We start from the raw sequence: 22,927 nt of genomic DNA, 5'->3' as shown, positions 1-22,927 counted from the left end.
CTTATTAACTCTGTACATAGGACAGCCCTTATTAACCCTTCGATGCTCATATAGCTCAGTACCTGGAAAAACAATTGACACTTTACCTGCTTCAGGCTTTTCTTTAAATCCATAAATATGTTCTCATAGTTTCGATCATGGGCCAGAGTGAAAGTCGGTAATCCCTAAAAACATATAAAATATTTGTGGTCGGTTAATATCGTATCATGAAATACCTTGTGATTGGAATTAAGTCGGTGTGATGTGCCGGAAACGACGTAGGGGGTAGGCCTGTAAAAGAGGGCCCCCCGAATGATTTTATAAGAGGGAGAGGTGGGTGGGGTGAACAGCGTGCGTATGGCAAGGTAGGAAGGGGGGAGTACCGTTTATATAGTAACGCTAACTCCTCCCACAAATACAGGCCTTCGGCCTTAAACATAATAAAACAAATATCATGGTAACTCTGAATCAATCTGATTAACGTTTGTGGTTTTTGTTTTCCCATTATTTTTAGGGATATTTAACGTGCTCTTTAAATCTTTTTTTGGTATGTGTGTTTGAGTGTCATGCAGCCCCATGGAGACAAATAGGCAGAGGACGGCCTTGACAGTTGTGCTGAGCAAAGCTGTACAGATTGGTGGATATAGAAAGGGTGAGGGGCATAGGGAGTAGAGGGCATGTATAGGCTGGTGTATCAGTTACACTTCAGCCATTGTAGTTTTGCAGCTGTACCCTCCTGTTGTTGTGGGATCTAATGAAACAGCTTCTGAAACAGGAGGGAGAGACAGAGCTCAGAAAGAGAGTGTAACCAGGAGACACATTACTCTCCCTGTAAGCATGCCAGAAGTAAGTCTGCTGTCTTTAGTGTGTGGTCTGCTAACTTCCAAGCAGTACCTGACATTCCAGTGCTGTGTGCAGAGACTGGAGGAGACTGTAAGTACTGTTGTTACCGAGTAAACTAGCAGAAGCCAAACACAGAGAGATGGATGCAGGTCTTCAGGAAGTAAGAAGTCTTTATTAACATACCGATCGGGCCTCAGATGAACTCCTGTTCCAAAAATATCTGAGAGACCAACACATGGTGTACATTCCTTATATAGCACTATAACTCCTCCCATTAATAACTACACCCACATATACGTTTAACCAATCAATGAGCAGAATATAGACTTGTACATCTGGTCAGACCACATGGCTCATCCAAGACAAAGGAAATAAGTGCAATTTCAGTTCCTGCATTCCTGCACATGCTCAGTACATTGATGACAGTATCCTAGCTAACTAACTGACACAACACACATATGCCACATGGAAATCTCGGCCTACTAAATTTACATTCACTGAAATTCCACCACACTGTGTGGTTCCTGAGTGACTGGAATAGACTGTAGTGCTGTGTGGTTCTTGAGTGACTGGAATAGGCTGTAGCACAGTGTGATTCCTGAGCGACTTGTAGAGACTGTAAGTGCTGTGTGGGTCCTGAGTGACTGGAATAGAATGTAACTGTGTGGTTCCTGAGTGACTGGAATAGACTGTAAGTGTGGTGGAATCTCGGTAAAAATAAATTTAGTAGGCCGAGATTACCACGTGGCATGTGTACGTGCATATGCTGACGTATCGATCAGTTGGTTGCACGAGGCAAGATACGATCAGTAGTGTACGGAGCATGTGCAAGAATACAGGATATAGTATTCCCCCTCCTCCATTGTGCTGGACAAGCCATGCGGTCAAACAGGAAGTTAATTCTTATTTGGGTTGATTGGTTAAGAGAATGTGCGGGTGGAGCTTAATATGGGAGGAGTTATATGCCTATATAAGGAGCCTGCACTATTGTCCGGGGCTCAGACTTTGCTGTATTTTGGTGACGCTAGTCCCTCTGAGTCCCGATCGGTGATCCAATAAAGAATCTCTTCCTTCCTGAAGAAACCTGTGTCCATCTCTCTGTGCTTCGCTTCCGTCAGTTTCTCCGGTATCATTTGGTGCATTGGCCGGGAAGCTCATCGTTCAACGGTAGCTGAGAGGCAGAGGCGTGAGACGGTCTATCTTTGCCCACGTTCTCTACGGCTGCACCCCTGAACTTCTGCGTGGACCTCCCTTCGTCTCGGCGCCACTGGGCCGTTGTCCAGGAGATCATCGGCCTCTACGTGAGAAGTGCTGGGGTGTCCCCGTCGATGAGTGTGAACTCAGGTTCAGGAACGAGGAGGTAAGACAACTGCTGTTTTAGACGGCAGGACCCACTAGGGGTATACCGATTGTGCGGTAGGCCCAAAGGGGTTTTGAATCTGTGTATCTGCCCCCTCTGTCGGAGGGAAGGAGCGAAGGCGCACCGCTCGATCGAACGCTCTTTAGTCAGACCGTTTGATTTGGTTAGTCAGGCGGGGCGCTCTGGTGTAAAATAAGCCCTAGCCGGACACCGGTGTCTTGTCTAGACTAGCGTTCTAGGGTGTATATTTTGTTCGCTAGGTCGGAGGGACCGGGAGACTAAGCGGCGTCTGTGTAAATCCGGTTCGCTAGTTCTCATCCTATCTGGGCTAAGTGGGAAGGCGTGTAAATTTGGAACCCACTAGACTTTTGATAGTACGACTAAGAGGCGTCTGTGTAAATTCGGTCCTCTAGCTCGTTGTATAGTGCGACTAAGAGGCGTCTGTGTAAATTCGGTTCTCTAGCTCGCTATATATGTGGTGATTGGGCAGTGTGGCTAACCAAAACGTATGTAGATTGTTTTTAGGTAGTCCATTCAAGGTACTGGCCAATAGTTTAGTTGGGAATTGTAAATGTGTTAGCGATTGTTTAGTAGCGTGTATATCTTGTTAGATAGCGCGAGCTCAGCCGTCTAGCGAGAGTGTTAATAGTGTGTTGCTGTATTATAGTGCACGGTACCATAACCCTGTATATTTACTGACATTGTATAATAAGTACTAATCATTGTCGTCCATTGCATGTTTAACACCATAACCACTAATAATTGTATTGTGACCTTAACTTGTGCTTTGACCTATGCTAACCGTACTGTAACCGCTATTTGTAAAAGACGATGTTACTGGGGTGTGTTATAGACGGGTAATTCGTATATAGAGAATTATAGCGTGGGTGACTGTATAGTTACGCCAAAGGGCATAATATTGATTATATAGTGACTGGTGTAACAGCTGTGTGTGTACGGGAATTCCCTGAGTGTTTATTGTTATTGTGTACGTTTCACTTGGTAACCGTACCACGTGGTGCTGTTGCCAGAGGAAACGGGTGTGACTGTTGAATAGTACGCGTGTATAGTATTCGTTGTCGACGACGTTCCATTGTTAAGTATGGGTGCGTCGCAGTCAACGATTCCGGATCCCTTAGGTTGTATGGTGAAGAATTTTAAAAAGGGATTCAAAACTTGTGATTATGGGGTTAAGATGTCTCCTGTGCGTTTAGTTACTTTGTGTACTAGGGAGTGGCCTACTTTGGTTGCGGCATGGCCGCCACGTGGCAGTTTGGATCCAACTCTGGTACAGCGCTTACACGTGGCTGTATCAGGTAGGCCTGAACTTTACGGCCAGTTTCCTTATATTGACTGTTGGAGACAGGCCGTAAATGACTCGCCAAAATGGCTCCAGACATGCCACGAGGAGCAGTGTCGCCTCATGGTAGCTAGGACTTGTTCGTCCACTAGGACTGGTGTTAGGCCCATTTTGGACACGCCCCCTGAGTCCGAGATCCCTTTGCCGCCCCCTTACTTTCCGTTAAGAAGAAGTGACGCAAACGCAGGAAGTCCTGCACCCCTCCCCTCATTACCCTCATCCACTTCCGCTTCCTCCTCCAGTACAGGATCCACCCCCCCTCGTACTAAATCTCCCCTTCCGGAACCAGAACCCACCCCCATTAAAAACGAATATCCTGATTTGGCGCCACTTCAGACTTCCGGTCAAGCTTCATCTAGCTCGGCCCGAAGTGTTCTATTTACCACCTTTTCCCAAAACCAAACTCCCACATCCCCACACCCTATTTCTCCCCGACTGGAACCCATGACTGACGCCTCTCTACGTAGCCCTATCCAAACCCGACAGTTGACTGGTGCCCAACAATTAAAGCACTATCAGATGCCTCTTCGCCTAAATCCCGGGTCAGCTTATATCGATGCCACAGGTCAAATGGCACACGCTGACCCAGTCTTCGTATATGTCCCATTTACCACTACCGACCTTTTAAACTGGAAGACCCATAATTCCTCGTATACTGAGAAACCACAAGCCATGACTGATCTGTTCACCTCAATAGTACAGACGCATAATCCGACATGGGCTGATTGCCAGCAGTTACTAATGACTTTATTTAACAATGAGGAAAGGACAAGAATAAATCAAGCAGCCATTAAAGCACTAGAGGATAGAGCCCGTGCTTTGAACCAAGCTAATCCAGCAGCATGGGCCGCAACACATTATCCCAACACTGATCCCGATTGGAACGTAAATGGTGCTGATATGGTTCAACTCAGAGCCTATAGAGACGCTATAATTGCTGGCATGAAAGCAGGAGGAAAGAAAGCCATTAACATGTCGAAGACAGTTGAGGTGATCCAGAAAAGCGATGAAGCGCCCAGTGTCTTTTATGACCGATTATTGGAGGCATACCGCTTGTATACCCCCTTTAATCCGGAAGACGCAGACAATTCCCGAATGGTTAACTCCGCCTTTGTCAGCCAAGCATACGGAGATATTAAGCGCAAGTTACAAAAGTTAGAAGGGTTTGCAGGTATGTCCATCACCCAACTAATGGAGGTAGCTAATAAGGTTTATATGAACAGGGATACAGAAAATAAGAAAGAGGAAGAGCGCAAGATGCGTAAAAAGGCTGATATGCTAGCGGTAGCGATCGCAGGCGTAGATAGACGGGGCCCAGATAGAGGCGATAGTAAGTGGAATGAGGAACCTCTAAGTAGGAATCAGTGCGCTTACTGTAGGGAAGAAGGGCATTGGAGAAATGAGTGTCCGCGAAGAGAACAGTCTGAGAGAGACAGACCTAGGTCAGGTTACGGAAACTTTAGAGGCAGAGCGAGAGGTAGAGGAGGCCCCGGAGGGAGTAATGGGTATAGAGGGAGTAATGGGAACAGAGGAAGTGTTAGGGAAGACAGGTATATTCCAGCAGCGCAAAGGTCCCGCGATAGAGAAGGTAGGGACTTCGTAGGATTGGCTGACACGGTCATGGAGGACTATTGATACCGACCGGGCTCCATCCCCCTTGGTCGAGCGGAGCCTATGGTCGATGTATCAATAGGGGGGAAAAGGAGTGCGTTCATGATCGACACTGGTGCTGAACATTCAGTGGTGACTAATCTAGTTGCTCCTCCATCTGGAAGGACTATTACTGTGATAGGAGCAACTGGAAGAAGTGCTGAAAAACCGGTTCTTAAAAGTCGACTCTGTACATTGGGAGGCCACGTAGTAAAACACCAATTCCTTTATATGCCTGAATGTCCAGTCCAATTGCTGGGACGTGATATGCTATCAAAATTACAAGCGCAGATTACGTTCCTACCAAATGGAACAACATCCTTAAAGTTTAATGGACCCTCAGGTATTATGACTTTATCCGTACCAAAAGAAGAAGAGTGGCGACTTTATACAGCGTTGACTAGCCAAAACCCTAGGAGTGATGAGACATTGTTTAACATACCAGGAGTTTGGGCAGAGAACAACCCACCAGGACTGGCCCGCAATATTCCACCTATAAAAATTGAACTGAAACTTGGGGTTTATCCAGTGAGCCTAAGACAATACCACATCCCACAGAAGGCTAAGAAGAACATCCAATCCTATCTGGATAAGTTCATACGGTATGGTATCCTAAAATTCTGTACTTCCCCCTGGAACACCCCATTGCTGCCTGTTCAAAAGCCCGGTACAGATGAGTATCGACCTGTGCAGGACTTAAGAGCAGTCAATGATGCGGTTGTTAGTATACATCCAGTTGTACCCAATCCATATAACCTGCTTGCTTTAATTCCGGGCGGGGCTACTTACTTCACAGTCTTAGATCTCAAAGATGCCTTCTTTTGCCTCCGAATTGCCGCAGAAAGTCAATGTATTTTCGCTTTCCAATGGGAGAATGCTGTAACGGGCTCAAAACGCCAAATGACTTGGACAAGACTACCCCAAGGGTTTAAAAATTCACCTACCCTATTTGGTTCAGCCCTAAGTCAAGATCTATTGGATTTCGAGTCCATCCCAGGACAGTGTGTCTTGTTACAATATGTAGATGACTTCTTGATAGCAGCAGTTACAAAAGAAATCTGTCAGCAAGCAACGCACGATCTACTACACATTCTCTGGAAGGCAGGATACAAGGTGTCTAGAAAGAAGGCTCAGTTGTGTTTGCCAACTGTCAAGTATCTGGGATTCCATATCTCTGAAGGTCAAAGGATTATGGGGCCAGAGAGAAAAGAAGCTGTCTGCCAAATACCAATACCCAAGAATAGAAGACAAGTGCGAGAATTCTTGGGGGCAGCAGGCTTCTGTAGGATATGGATTCCCAGCTATGCGATACTAGCAAAACCTCTGTACGCAGCCATCAAAGGTACAGAGCACGACCCCTTCTTATGGACCCAAGAACAGCAAACGCCATTTGAAGATGTGAAGAAGGCTTTGATGAGTGCCCCAGCATTAGGTCTACCTGATCACACACGACCATTCTACTTATATGTACACGAGCAGAGAAGAATGGCTGTGGGAGTATTGACACAGTACTTGGGATCATGGCAAAGACCTGTTGCCTACATGTCTAAGCAACTGGATGCAGTGGCCAGCGGACTTCCACCTTGTCTAAGAGCCGTAGCTGCAGCCGCCCTGCTAGTAGCTGAAGCCGATAAACTCACTCTGGGTCAAGAACTTTATGTACGAGTCCCACATGCAATACAGACGTTGTTGGATTACAAAGGAAATCATTGGTTTAGTAACAGCCGTATGACCAAGTATCAAGCAATGTTGTGTGAAAACCCAAGAGTGCATTTAGAGACTGTAAACACCTTAAATCCAGCTACCCTTTTGCCACAACCTACTGAAAGTCAACATGATTGTTTGGAAGTAATGGATGAAGTATTTTCAAGTAGACCAGATCTTCGTGATTTTCCCATCCAGAACCCCGATGTTCAATATTATACCGACGGCAGTAGTTATGTGAAAGAAGGGATCCGCTATGCAGGATATGCAGTGACAACAATAGACAAGGTGATAGAAGCTCGGCCACTGGCAAAAGGAACATCAGCACAAAAGGCAGAATTAATAGCACTAACACGAGCGTTACAATTGGCTGAAGGTTTAAGAGTAAATATCTATACGGACTCTAAGTATGCGTTTTTAACCACTCATGCCCACGGAGCTTTGTATAAAGAAAGAGGACTACTGAATTCAGAAGGCAAAGAAATCAAGTACGCAGCTGAAATCCTACAACTATTGGAAGCAGTGTGGGAGCCGAAAGAAGTCGGTATTATACATTGTCGAGCGCATCTGAGAGGAGATGGTGATGTAACCAAGGGAAATCGGATGGCAGATAGTGCAGCTAAGCGTGCTGCTGAATCAGGAAGACAGGAGTATGTGGGGCATATAGCTGCTCTTATACCAACTCCATTGTCCCAATGGACTCCAGTTTATACAGCTCAAGAAGAGGAGTGGTTAAAGACTGAACCGGGAAAGTATTTGGAGAACAAGTGGTATCAGCTAGAAGATGGAAGAATAGTCATACCAGCATCACTAGCAGTAGAAATTGTCCAAAATTATCATAACGGGACACATTCTGGGAGAGACAGTACTGAAGAATCTCTCAGGAAACATTTCTACATACCAAGATTGTCCAACTTGACTCAGGCCATTGTACGCAGATGTGTAACGTGTGCTAAGAATAATGCAAGACAAGGACCAGTAAAACCACCAGGAGTCCAGTTTATGGGGGGACTCCCCATGTCCGATCTACAAATAGACTTTACAGTGATGCCTAAATCGGGTGGACATCGTTACCTGCTGGTAATTGTGTGCACCTATTCAGGCTGGGTAGAAGCATGTCCTACTCGTACAGAGAAAGCAGGAGAAGTTGTGAGATTCCTGCTACGAGAAATAATACCCCGATATGGACTACCCTGTTCTATAGGATCGGACAATGGTCCAGCTTTTGTTCACCAGTGCCTACAACAACTGACTCATATGCTTGGTATAAAGTGGAGGCTTCATACTGCATATAGACCCCAGAGTTCTGGTAAGGTAGAGAGAATGAATAGAACTATAAAGAACCAGTTGGCTAAAATGTGTCAGGAAACCCAACTTAAGTGGAACGTTCTCTTACCTATAGCTCTATTGCGAATCCGCAGTACCCCTACCAGAAGGATGGGCCTCTCTCCTTTTGAAATTATGTATGGGCGACCACCTCCCGTACTTGGTAACTTAAGGGGGGATTTGAGTCAGTTGGGAGAAGGAATTACCCGGCAGCAGGTTGTAGAGTTGGGTAAGACTATGGAGGAGGTACAGAAATGGGTACAAGATAGATTACCTGTGAATATTTATCCCCCTGTTCATAGTTATCATCCAGGAGACCAAGTGTGGATTAAAGAGTGGAATAATGTACCGTTAGGGCCCAAGTGGAGAGGTCCTTATGTTGTTCTTTTGTCTACCCCTACAGCGATAAAAGTAGCAGAAGTGACTCCGTGGATACATCACTCCAGGGTTAAGCCAGCAGCAGTTGATTCTTGGCAAGTTACAGCAGATCCAGAGAATCCCTGCAAGATCCGGTTGAAACGCACTACTCAGTCGGAGTAACGAGGAATTATTGTGGATTACAAATTTTATTGTTACAGGTGTGAGTGAGAAGGCCATAATAAAGCCTGTCCGCTTACCATCACATAGTGTATAAGCCAGGAAAGTCTCGAAGGGACACCTGTGAAGACGAGCAGAACTCCATTCCCTGCAGCCCTCACATCCTGGAAGCTGAGGTTCCATCGCACGGACGAAGACTGAGGATGACGGCGAAAGATGTGCTTTTGATTGTGTTTATTTATATGTGTTTTTATATTCAGGAAGGTAGAGGTACCGACACTCCTAGCTGTGAGGTATGCATTAAGACTACGAGAACAGGTAACCATATTTCCCAAACCCTAATTTGGCATTCACAATACGAGTGTAAAGGAGATGTATCGAGATGTAGATACTTAAATATAGACTATAGTGTGTGCCATTTAGGAGTAGGAGAACCTAAGTGCTTCAGTCCAGAGTATCAACCTCGTACAATTTGGTTGACTCTCAGGAATGGAGATCCTCAGGGGACCCTAATTAATAAGACGGTGTTAGAATCCGTACATTCTTCGGGTGTTCTGCTATTTGATGCGTGTAAAGCGATATCGAATGGTAGAAAGCCGTGGAATGTATGTGGGGATCTTAGATGGGAGAGGACGTATGGGTCTAACGATAAATACATTTGTCCCAGTAGCAAAAATAAATATGTGAGTCCTAGATGCCCAAATAAAGACTATAACTTTTGTCCATATTGGTCTTGTGTGGGGTGGGCGACTTGGGGACAGACAGTAGACAAAGACATGATAGTGACTAAGTTGCCGACTAGCCCTTATTGTAAGTCTATGGAATGCAACCCAGTCCATATACTCATTAATAACCCCGACAAGTTCTTAGATAAGTATGGAAATTTATTTGGGTTTCAGATATACGGGACGGGTTTAGATCCTGGGACATTATTGTTTATAGGAATAGAGACTGATACGGTATCCTCCCAGACTCATCAAGTATACCATTCCTTTTACGAAGAGATGAGTATAGATAATAAGATCCCCCATAATGCTAAAAACCTGTTTATCGATCTAGCTGAAAGTATTGCCGGTAGTCTTAATGTTACCAACTGCTATGTGTGTGGAGGTACTAACATGGGAGACCAATGGCCTTGGGAAGCAAAGGAGGTAATGTCCGGTTCTGAGGCAGTTGACCAATTAATATCTACACAAGCCGATTATCATATGAGTGTTAGAGGTAAATCTGAGTGGAGATTAAAGACCTCCATCATAGGTTATGTTTGCATAGCAAGGAAAGGAATAATGTATAACACTTCTGTAGGAGAATTAACTTGTCTAGGGCAAAAAGCTTATGATGATGATACAAAGAATACAACTTGGTGGTCGGCTTCAAATGTCTCAGAACCATCAAACCCGTTTGCTAGATACGCCAATTTAAAGGATGTGTGGTTTGATTTATCCATCACATCTACCTGGAGAGCCCCAGCAAATTTGTACTGGATCTGTGGTAAGAAAGCCTATTCGGAGCTGCCACAGGACTGGGAAGGGGCATGTGTGTTGGGTATGCTCAAACCATCCTTCTTCTTGTTACCGATTGAAACAGGTGAGACTTTAGGTGTTAAAGTGTATGATGTGAATCATAGGAAGAAAAGGGGACCCATAGAGATAGGCACCTGGGAAGATAATGAATGGCCTCCCCAGCGTATCATAGACTATTATGGGCCAGCCACGTGGGCTGAGGATGGTACCTTTGGTTATAGAACCCCTATTTATATGCTCAACCGTATTATAAGATTACAGGCGGTGGTTGAGATTATCACAAATGAGACATCACAAGCGCTCAATCTTCTAGCGAAGCATAACACCAGGATGAGGACAGCAGTCTACCAAAATAGATTAGCCTTGGATTACCTTTTGGCAGTAGAGGGAGGTGTATGTGGGAAGTTTAACCTAAGCAATTGCTGTCTTCAAATAGACGACGAAGGGCAAGCAATAGCTGAGCTTACTAGCCATATGGTTAAACTAGCGCATGTGCCTACTCAGGTATGGAAAGGGTACAATCCAAGTAGTTGGTTTGGTAGCTGGTATGAATGGTTTGGAGGGCTTAAGGCAGTGGTAGGTGGAGTCCTACTGATTTTACTGTTGTGTCTACTCCTACCGTGTCTTATACCCTTAGTAGTTAGGTCTGTGCAAAGCCTGATAGGAAGTATAGCAGAGAGGAAGGCTGCTGCACAGATAATGGCGATTTATAAGTATAAGGCTTTAGATCAAGGAGAATCAATGCAGGAAGATGAGTGTTAAAAGATTCACATCATAAGATAAGTCTGGTCTGGTTCAAGGTAACTTGCGGTGTAAGCAAACCAAGGTTAAGTGATGCCTCAAGTAATTGTAAAATATCAAGAGGCATCAAAGGGGGGAATGTGGTGGAATCTCGGTAAAAATAAATTTAGTAGGCCGAGATTACCACGTGGCATGTGTACGTGCATATGCTGACGTATCGATCAGTTGGTTGCACGAGGCAAGATACGATCAGTAGTGTACGGAGCATGTGCAAGAATACAGGATATAGTATTCCCCCTCCTCCATTGTGCTGGACAAGCCATGCGGTCAAACAGGAAGTTAATTCTTATTTGGGTTGATTGGTTAAGAGAATGTGCGGGTGGAGCTTAATATGGGAGGAGTTATATGCCTATATAAGGAGCCTGCACTATTGTCCGGGGCTCAGACTTTGCTGTATTTTGGTGACGCTAGTCCCTCTGAGTCCCGATCGGTGATCCAATAAAGAATCTCTTCCTTCCTGAAGAACCCTGTGTCCATCTCTCTGTGCTTCGCTTCCGTCAGTTTCTCCGGTATCATAAGTTCTGTGTGGTTCCTGAGTGACTGGAATAGACTGTAGTGCTGTTTGATTCCTGAGTGACTGGAATAGACTGCAGTGCTGTGTGGTTCCTGAGTGACTGGAATAGAAAGTAACTGTGTGGTTCCTGAGTGACTGGAATAGACTGTAAGTTCTGTGTGGCTCCTGAGTGACTGGAATAGACTGTAGTGCTGTGTGATTCCTGAGGGACTGGAATAGACTGCAGTGCTGTGTGGTTCTTTAGTGACTGGAATAGGCTGTTGCACGGTGTGGTCCCTGAGTGACTTGTAGAGACTGTAAGTGCTGTGTGGGTCCTGAGTGACTGGAATAGACTAAGTCATGTGTGGCTCCTGAGTGACTGGAATAGACTGTAGTGCTGTGTGATTCCTGAGTGACTGGAATAGACTGCAGTGCTGTGTGGTTCCTGAGTGACTGGAATAGACTGTAACTGTTTGGCTCCTGAGTGACTAGAATAGACTGTAGTGCTGCGTGGTTCTTGAGTGACTGGAATAGGCTGTAGCACGGTGTGATCCCTGAGTGACTTGTAGAGACTGTAAGTGCTGTGTGGGTCCTGAGTGACTGGAATAGACTGTAGTGCTGTGTGATTCCCGAGTGACTGGAATAGACTGCAGTGCTGTGTGGTTCCTGAGTGACTGGAATAGACTGTAACTGTGTGGCTCCTGAGTGACTGGAATAGACTGTAGTGCTGTGTGATTCCCGAGTGACTGGAATAGACTGCAGTGCTGTGTGGTCCTGAGTGACTGGAATAGAATGTAAATGTGTGGTTCCTGAGTGACTGGAATAGACTGTAAGTTCTGTGTGGCTCCTGAGTGACTGGAATAGACTGTAGTGCTGTGTGGTTCATGAGTGACTGGAATAGAATGTAACTGTGTGGTTCCTGAGTGACTGGAATAGACTGTAAGTTCTGTGTGGCTCCCGAGTGACTGGAATAGACTGTAGTGTTGTGTGATTCCTGACTGACTGGAATAGACTGCAGTGCTGTGTGGTTCCTGAGTGACTGGAACAGACTATAGTGACTGGAACAGACTGTAAATGCTCTGTGATTCCTGAGTGACTGGAATAGACTGTAGTGCTGTGTGGTTCCTGAGTGAGTGGAATAGACTGTAGTGCTGTGTGGTTCCTGGGTGACGGTAGAGATTGTAAGTTCGGTGTGGTTCTGTGGTGGAATTTCAGTGAAATATAAATTTAGTAGGCCGAGATTTCCACGTGGCATATGTGTATGTTGTGTCAGTTAGTTAGCTACACGTAGCTAGGATACTGTCATCAATGTACTGAGCATGTGCAGGAATGCAGGAACTGAAATTGCACTTATTTCTCCTTTGTCTTGGATGAGCCATGTGGTCTGACCAGATGAACAAGTCTATACTCTGCTCATTGATTGGTTAAGGGTATGTGTGGGCTTGAAAAAGACCTTTGTTGGTGAAACGTTGCGTTGCATTTTGTTACATTAAAGCTGCATACGGCTTAAATTTGGAGTGCCTGTGATCTTTTCTTCTTTATAACTGTGATAGAAGCTACTGGGAGAAGCGCAGCTAGACCGGTTCTTAAAAGTCGCACTTGTGAGGCCATTTGGTGAAGCACCAGTTCCTATATATGCCGGAGTGTCCAGTTTAACTTCTAGGACGAGATCTATTGGCAAAGCTTCAAGTTCAGATGACATTCTGCCCAATGGATCAACGTCTCTGAAGTTTAATGGATTACCAGGCATAATGGCGGTATTGGTGCCAAGAGAAGAAGAATGGCGCTTCTACTCCATAGTGACAAGTGTTAACCCTAAGAGTGATGAATCTTTATTTGACATTCCAGGAGTATGGGCAGAGAATAATCCACCTGGACTTGCCCGTAATATCCCACCGATATATGTTGAGTTAAAGCTTGGGGTATATCCTGTTAGCCTCCCTATGTTGTTCTTTTATCTACCCCAACAGCTGTAAAGGTGGCAGAGGTGACTCCGTGGATTCATCATTCTAGGGTTAAACCAGCATCAGACTCTTGGCAAGCTATCCCAGATCCTGAGAATCCTTGCAAGATCCGGTTAAAGCGGGCAACTCAGTCGGAGTGAGAAATAATACGAGATATTGGGACATCTTAGTTGAAAGTAACAGTTTTAGTGAATTTTCAGGAAGGTAAGAGTACAGACATACCGAATTGCGATAGTTGCATTAAGACTACGAAAACAGGTAATCAAATATCCCAAAACTCTTATTTGGCACTCACAGTATGAATGTAAGGGATCTGTATCTAAATGTAGATATTTGGATATTGATTACAGTGTGTGCAAGCCAGTATCAGGAGAGTCTAAATGTTTCGATCCCCAATTCCAACCCCGTACAATTTGGTTGGTAATTCGGAACAATAATTCCCAGGGAACTTTGATAAATAGGACTGTGATAAATACCATACATTCTACGGGCATTTTGCTATTTGATGCATGTAAGGCGATTTCTGGTAGTAGAAAGCCTTGGAATGTATGTGGTAATCTTAAATGGGAACGAACTTATGGGTTTAATGATAAATACTTATGTGCCAGTAAAAGATCTACTGATCCTGATAGACCAAATAGAGATTTTAATTTTTGTCACTATTTGTCTTGTGTAGGGTGGGCGACCTGGGGAAAAACAGTGGATCAAGATATGATTATCGAAAGGTTGCCTACCACACCATATTGTAAAACTATGGAGTGTAACCCTGTGCATATTACCATTTCTAATCCACAGCACTTCATTGATAAGTTTGGGAATCTCTTTGGGTTTCAAAATATATGGTACAGGAGTAGATCCAGGAACGATAATATATGTAGGACTTGAAACTGAGACAGTAGTAACTCAAACTCATCAGGTTTCTCATTCCTTCTATGAGGAGATGAGTGTTGAGGATAAAATTCCCCATAATGTTAAGAACCTATTTATTGATTTGGCTGAGAGTATTGCGGGTAGTCTTAATGTAACTAATTGCTATGTGTGTGGAGGTACTGATATGGGAGACCAGTGGCCATGGGAGGCAAAGGAAATATGGTACCCTGGCTCTGAGACATATGACAACAGATACCTTTTCAGTCTGATCATCAAGTAAGTACTAGAAGTAAATCGGAATGGTGGTTAAAAACCTCCATTATAGGTCATGTACCGTATATACTCGAGTATAAGCCGACCCGAATATAAGCCGAGGCCCCTAATTTTACCCCAAAAAACTGGGAAAACGTATTGACTCGAGTATAAGACTAGGGTGGGAAATGCAGCAGCTACTGGTAAATTTCTAAATAAAATTCAATCCTAAAAAAATTATATTAATTGAATATTTATTTACAGTGTGTGTATATAATGAATGCAGTGTGTGTATGAGAATGCAGTGTGTGTGTATGAGAATGCAGTGTGTGTGTATGAATGCAGTGTGTGTGTATGAGTGCAGTGTGTGTGTATGAGTGCAGTGTGTGTGTATGAGTGCAGTGTGTGTGTATGAGTGCAGTGTGTGTGTATGAGTGCAGTGTGTGTGTGTGTGTGTGTGTGTGTGTGTGATGCAGAGTCTTGGTGGGGGGTTATTTTTTATTTATTATTTTAATATTGTTTGTTTCATTAATATTTTTATTATTATTATTTTTTATTTTATTATTTTTTTTATTATTATTATTTATATATATACATTTTTTCGTCCCCCCTCCCTGCTTCCTAGCTGGCCAGGGAGGTGGGCTCTCACTCCCTGGTGGTCCAGTGGCATTGGTAGTTCAGTGGGGGGAAGAGGGGGGCTGGCTGGGAGCACTTACCTCTCCTGCAGCTCCTGTCAGCTCCCTTCAAATCCGCGCCGGTCCGGTCAGCTCCTCTGTCAGCTCACACTGTAAGTCTCGCGAGAGCCGCACTCTCGCGAGACTTACACTGGGAGCTGACAGAGGTGCTGAACGGACCGGCGCAGAGGAGAAGGGAGCTGAAGGAGAGGTAAGCGCTCGCTGCCAGCCCCCTGTCTGTATTATGGCAATGTAAATTGCCATAATACAGACAGTGACTCGAGTATAAGACGAGTTGGGGTTTTTCAGCACAAAAAATTTGCTGAAAAACTTGTCTTATACTCGAGTATATACGGTATGTTTAGCCAGGAAAGGGACAATGTATAACACGTCTGTAGATGAGTTAATTTGTTTGGGACAAAAAGCCTATAATGTTAATACTAAAAATACTACTTGGTGGTCAGCTTCAAATGTCTCGGAGCCTACTAATCCGTTTGCCAATTACACTCATTTAAAGGAGGTATGGTTTGACTTATCTGCTACATCTAGTTGGAAAGCCCCAGCAAATTTATACTGGATCTGTGGTAAGAAAGCATATTCAGAGTTACCACAAGATTGGGAAGGGGCATGTGTATTAGGTATGCTCAAACCATCCTTCTTCTTGTTGCCAATTGAGACAGGAGAGACCTTGGGAGTTAAGGTTTATGATGTAAATCATAAAAAGAAGCGAGCATCCTTGAATATAGGTAGTTGGGAAGATAATGAGTGGCTTCCCCAACGTATCATAAATTACTATGGACCTGCTACTTGGGCAGAAGATGGCACCTATGGATATAGAACCCCAATATATATGCTCAACCATATTATAAGATTACAGACAGTGGCTGAACTTACCAGTCACATGGTTAAACTGACGCATGTACCGACTCAGGTCTGGAATGGGTATAATCCTAGTAGTTGGTTTGTAAGTTGGTATGAGCAGCTTGGAGGGCTTAAGGCGTTAGTAGGAGGAGTAGTGTTTATCATATTCTTATGTCTCTTTCTGCCCTGCCTAATTCCATTAGTGGTCAGATCTTACTAAGTAGTATCATAGAGAGTACTATAGAAAGAAAGACAGCTGATCATGTAATGGCTGTCTATAGATATGAATCCCTAGCCCAAAGAGAATATATTCAGAATGAGGAATGTTGAAGGAGTCTTTGCTAAGATGCTTATAAGGTCTGCTTTGGTTCAATGGCTACTTGAGAGGTATTGGTAAACTATGATTGGTGATGCATCTGGAATAATTTGTATCAGAGGCATCAAAGGGGGGAATGTGGTGGAATTTCAATGAAATGTAAATTTAGTAGGCAGAGATTTCCACGTGGCATATGTGTATGTTGTGTCAGTTAGTTAGCTACATGTAGCTAGGATACTGCCATCAATGTACTGAGCATGTGCAGGAATGCAGGAACTGAAATTGCACTTATTTCTCCTTTGTCTTGGATGAGCCATGTGGTCTGACCAGATGAACAAGTCTATACTCTGCTCATTGATTGGTTAAGGGTATGTGTGGGTGTAGCTATTAATGGGAGGAGCTATATTGCTATATAAGGAATGTAATCCATGTGCTCTGGGCTCATACCTTTTGAACACAAGTTCAGTGTGAGACCCGATCGGTATGTTAATAAAGACTTCTTACTTCCTGAAGACCTGCATCCATCTCTCTGTGTTTGGCTTCTGTTAGTTTACTCTGCAACAGTTCCTGAGTGACTGGAATAGACTGTAAGTGCTGTGTGTTTCCTGAGTGACTGGAATAGATTGTAGTGCTGTGTAATTCCTGAGTGACTGGAATAAACTGTAAATGATGTGTGGTTCCTGAGTGACGGTAGAGATTGTAAGTTCGATGTGGTTCCTGAGTGACTGGAATAGACTGTAAGTGCTATGTGGTTCCTGAGTGATTGGAATGGATTCAGGGCCGTCTATAATATGAATAGGACCCTGGGCAAAGAATTTTGTTGGGCCCCCTCGGCCCTGCGACCCTCTCAATCCACCAACCCCCCAATTACGCCCAACCCCCAATCACACTGACATATTGACACCAGGGCCGGTGCTTGGATTTTTAGGTACATAGGCGAAGATGCATTTTTCCGCCCCCCCCCCCCCCCCCAAAAAAAAACATCTTCACCTATGTGCCTCTTAACCAGCCCCTCCCTGGTCCCTTCCCTGTCCCTTAGTGTTCTTCTCCCCTCCCCCCTCTTTTCCCTGTCTCTTGGTGTTTCTCTCCCACTCCCTCCCTGTCCCTTGGTGCACCCCACACCCCTTTAGTGGTCACACTCTTCTTCCTGGTGTGTCAGTGTGTACAGAGTGTAGCGGAGCGGAGCGCGGTACAGGAGCTTCAGTTTTCTGTACCCGGCCGAACTGACAGGGAGTGCTCTCTCTGTGAGCACCTCCTGTCAGTCTGGCCAGGTACAGGAAACAGAAGCTCCTGTACCGCGCTCCGCTCCGCTACACTCTGTACACACTGACAGACACAGACTCATTGACAGACACACTGATAGTCACACACAGACTCAATGACAAACATACTCTCACTGATTTGACAGACACACGCCGTCACTCGCACACACACACACGCCGTCACTCGCGCACACACACACACACGCCGTCACTCACACACACACACACACACGCCGTCACTCGCACACACACACACGCCGTCACTCGCACACACACACACGCCGTCACTCGCACACACACACACACACGCGCCGTCACTCGCACACACACACACACACGCCGTCACTCGCACACACACACACACGCCGTCACTCGCACACACACACACACACACACGCCGTCACTCGCACACACACACACACACACACTCACACACAGACACATACACTCACACACAGACACTCACACACAGACACAGACACTCACACACAGACACAGACACTCACACACAGACACATACACACAGACACATACACTCACACACAGACACACACACTCACACAGACACACAGACACTCACACAGACACACAGACACTCACACACAGACACACAGACACACACACACAGACACTGACTAATTATTTTACAAATACATATTTTCCACCCAGCCTCCCTACCTGGAGAGCTGGTGTGGATGAGGAATCCTTCCCTGGGGTCCAGTGGGGCTGCTGGGCGGCGTGCGGCTGTGCCGAGATCAGATGCGGCGAGGGAGCTCTAACCTCTCTGCTCTGCTCCCTCGCGCGCTGCCTGTCTGCTGATACCGCGGGAGCCGGAATATGACGTCATATTCCGGCTCTCGCGGTATCAGCAGACAGGCAGCGCGCGAGGGAGCAGAGCAGAGAGGTTAGAGCTCCCTCGCCGCATCTGATCTCGGCACAGCCGCACGCCGCACCGGGGGCCGAGATGGTGGCCCGGCAGGAGGGAGAGCTTCCCTCCTGCCGGTCACTGAAATCTTGCGCCCCCAGAGCCCGTGCGCCCTAAGGCGGCCGCCTGTGCCGCCTTATGGACGCGCCGGCCCTGATTGACACATACACACACGGACAGACATATTAAAACATTCACAGATACATACTGACACAAATATATACTGGCCGACATATTGACACACATTCAGACATACTGAAACACACAGACACACATACATACACACACAGACACATACACTGACAGATATACTGACACACATACAGACACACACACACACACAGACATGCTGACACACACAGGCATACTGACATACACACAGGCATACTGACATACACACAGACACACTGACACACACACAGGCATACTGACATACACACAGACATACTGACACACAGACATACACACACACAGCCACATACACTGACAGATGTACTGACACACACACACAGACACATACACTGACACATACACAGACACATACACTGACAGAAATACTGACACACACACAGACACACTGAAACACAGACAGACGTACTGACACACACACACAGACAGACATACTGACACACACATAAATAGTGACACACACAGACATGCTGACACACACACACACACACACTGACAGAAGTATTGACACACACACAGACACACTGAAACACAGACAGACATACTGACACACACAGACATACTGACACACACACACAGACATACACACACACACACAAACATACTAACATACATTTAGCCACCCTCCAACCACCCTTACCTTTTCTGGAGGGTGGTTTCCCTGGAGTCCAGTGGCAGGCTGAGGCAGTTGGGAGTTCCACTCTGAAACTCCCCCCCTCCCTGCCTTTCTCCTCCTGTGCGGCTCTAATCTCCGGTGGGAGGAAGTGACGCGCGGCACTCACTTCCTCCCATCCGGCTGCCGAACAGGAAGGGGCCCGGTCGCGCTGTTTAAGCGTATCAGCGCCCGACTGGGCCCCTGCTGGCACATGCCCACCGGGTGGCCCTTTGTGCATGGGCCACCCAGGGGCCCTCTTTAGCATGCGGGATGGTCCATGCACAAAGCCTGGCCCAAGGGTGGCTGCGCAAATCACGGGGCCCACGGAGCAGCTGCTCTGGGGCCCCCCAGGAGCAACTGGGCCCGGGGCAGCTGCCCCGTTTGCCCCGCGCTAAAGACGGCCCTGAATGGATTGTAGTGCTGTGTAATTCCTGAGTGACTGGAATAGACTGTAAATGCTGTGTAATTCCTGAGTGACTGGAATAGACTATCGTGCTGTGTGGTTCCTGAGTGACTGGAATAGATTGTAGTGCTTTGTGGTTCCTGAGTGACTGGAATAGGCTGTAGTGCTGTGTGGTTTCTGAGTGACCGGAATAGACTGTAGTACTGGGTGGTTCCTGAGTGACTGGAATAGACTGTAGTGCTGTGTGATTCCTGAGAGACTGGAATAGACTGCAGTGCTGTGTAGTTCTTGAGTGACTGGAATAGACTAAGTTCTGTGTGGTTCCGGAGTGACTGGAATAGACTGTAGTGCTGTGTGATTCCTGAGTGACTGGAATAGACTGTAGCACGGTGTGATCCCTGAGTGACTTGTAGAGACTGTAAGTGCTGTGTGGGTCCTGAGTGACTGGAATAGACTGTAAGTTCTGTGTGGTTCCTGAGTGACTGGAATAGACTGTAGTGCTGTGTGATTCCCGAGTGACTGGAATAGACTGCAGTGCTGTGTGGTTCCTGAGTGACTGGAATAGAATTTAAATGTGTGGTTCCTGAGTGACTGGAATAGACTGTAAGTTCTGTGTGGCTCTTGAGTGACTGGAATAGACTGTAAGTTCTGTGTGGCTCCTGAGTGACTGGAACAGACTAAATGCTGTGTGATTCCTGAGTGACTGGAATAGACTGTAGTGCTGTGTGGTTCCTGAGTGACTGGAATAGACTGTAGTGATGTGTGGTTCCTGAGTGACGGTAGAGATTGTAAGTTCGGTGTGGTTCCTGAGTGACTGGAATAGATTGTAGTGCTGTGTAATTCCTGAGTGACTGGAATAAACTGTAAATGATGTGTGGTTCCTGAGTGACGGTAGAGATTGTAAGTTCGGTGTGGTTCCTGAGTGACTGGAATAGACTGTAAGTGCTATGTGGTTCCTGAGTGACTGGAATGGATTGTAGTGCTGTGTAATTCCTGAGTGACTGGAATAGACTGTAAATGATGTGTGGTTCCTGAGTGACTGGAATAGACTATAGTGCTGTGTGGTTCCTGAGTGACTGGAATAGACTGTAGTGCTTTGTGGTTCCTGAGTGACTGGAATAGAATGTAGTGTTGTGTGGTTCCTGAGTGACTGTTAGAGACTAAGTTCTGTGTGGTTCCTGAGTGACTGGAATAGACTGTAGTGCTGTGTGGTTTCTGAGTGACTGGAATATACTGTAGTACTGGGTGGTTCCTGAGTGACTGGAATAGACTGTAGTGCTGTGAGGTTCCTAAGTGACTGCAATAGACTGTAGTGATGTGTGGTTCCTGAGTGACTGGTAGAGACTGTAGTGCTGTGTGGTTCCTGAGTGACTGGTAGAGATTGTAGTGCTGTGTGCAGAGAATACAGCATGGCAGGGTGTGGTTCCTGAGTAACTGGAAGAAACTGTTACCACACAGAGTGTTCCAGTCCTGTATCCTGTCACAGTACCAGTGAGGTGAAATCAGAAGACAGATTAACTCTCAGGCACGAGGCCTAAGGGGCAACATCCCAGAGCTGTCTGAATAAAATATGGAGATAATGTACAGGGGAGCAGCTGCTGGAGGAGATCTAGACGGCGGCACGTCAACGGATAGAGGCTTGGGCCCAGCAGGAGCTGGGCCACCTCGTGGAGGATACGGTCTGCCTGACTGACATGACCACCGCAGTGCTTGAGTCCCGGTGAGCCTGGTGGAGGTGAGGCCTGCAGAACAGCCACAGCTCACAGTTGAGTTTTCCTACATGTGAGCCTGGGAGCGGAGGAAGCAGGGAGGTGTCTTTTATGGTGGATGTCATCATGGAGGCCTCAGTGGAGCAGAGCCCACTGCAGGGACATGCAGCATCGGCCAGTGATGCAGCCTGGGAGAGGACCATGGCGGGGAGTTAGGGTGTCGTACAAGTCAGGCTCTGGCGGCAGTCGAGGGCCTGCACCAAGCACCTAGGAGAGGTGGAGGTCCGCTATGTCGGGAGGAACAACAGGAGGACGTGTGGTAGGGCGGACGCTGGTGGCTGGGGACTTTGGCAGCGATGTAGGCAGTGAGAGTGTGGAGGCAGCTGAGGCCTACCAGGATGTTCGGTGGGACTGGCTTCAAGGCACAGGAATCCAGAGGCAGCTGGTTGGCAGTTTCAGAAGAGTTCCGGTAAGGCACAGCGTTCCAAGAGGATAAGGCACACCCACGGAGAAGGAAGGAGGTGAGTAACTGGGGTAGGGCGGGGTTAGGCCCTTTGGTCCCATCCAGCTCTGAGTCTCATGGCCATGGGGGATATAGGCAGCTTTTTTAGGGATTACCTGGGGAGTTGTTTCTCTGGGTCAGGAGGTGTGTCGGGTGAAATGGAAGGGGCACCGGGCAGAGTTTGGGAAGAGATTTCCAGCGGGAGGCAGCTATGGTGCCGTGGGGTTCGGGTAGGGACATTATGGGTATACAATAGTGGTAATTATCATGGAAGGGGGGCCTAAAGGGAGAGTGCACATGTCCCAAGACAGAGGGAGTTTGTGAGGTAGGGTAGTTGGCTTTCCCAAAGTGTTAGCTGGTCAGGTTCTGCCTTATGTGGGATTGATCCGGACAGGGTTGGGGTTCGGTGTAGTAGGCATTCTCATGCCCCTTTTGGGAGGGTTCAGGTCCAGTCCAAGGGTATTGGAGTTCAAGGATAATGCTGCAGGGCTTCAAATAAGCGAGCCAGGTATAGGCAGTGGGGAAGGTGTTTGGAGGCAGCACTCCCCAGGTCTGTTTCTTCATGCAGGAAGGTCAAGTTCAGCGGAAAGCCGCAGGATCCTAGGACTCTGGATGAGGATGCAGCAGTTTTGCGATTCAATGTTCGCAGGATCCCTGAGCACTACTTTGAAGGTCACCGGTGCCCGGAGTCAACAATGGTGAGGGTTCATTTTTACATTCTCATACACCCACTGAGTAACAGAGGCACAATGGGGGTGACCAGTTTACA

At 46.4% G+C, this 22,927-nt stretch overlaps 1 protein-coding gene across 1 annotated transcript in view; it reads right to left on the bottom strand.

The window, feature by feature from the left end:
* The window catches only part of LOC134585306 (E3 ubiquitin-protein ligase RNF213-like), a 105,736-nt gene that overhangs the window by 38,671 nt on the left and 44,138 nt on the right, over positions 1–22,927 (bottom strand). The window contains exon 14 of the mRNA XM_063440727.1: positions 87–164. Within this exon, the coding sequence (XP_063296797.1) occupies positions 87–164 (78 nt within the window). The remainder of the gene's footprint in view (positions 1–86; positions 165–22,927) is intronic.

Source organism: Pelobates fuscus, unplaced genomic scaffold (assembly GCF_036172605.1).
Source record: "Pelobates fuscus isolate aPelFus1 unplaced genomic scaffold, aPelFus1.pri H_1, whole genome shotgun sequence".
NCBI lineage: Eukaryota > Metazoa > Chordata > Amphibia > Anura > Pelobatidae > Pelobates > Pelobates fuscus.
Note: the sequence above shows the minus strand (reverse complement) of the source record. Positions and strands in the feature narration are given on the sequence as shown.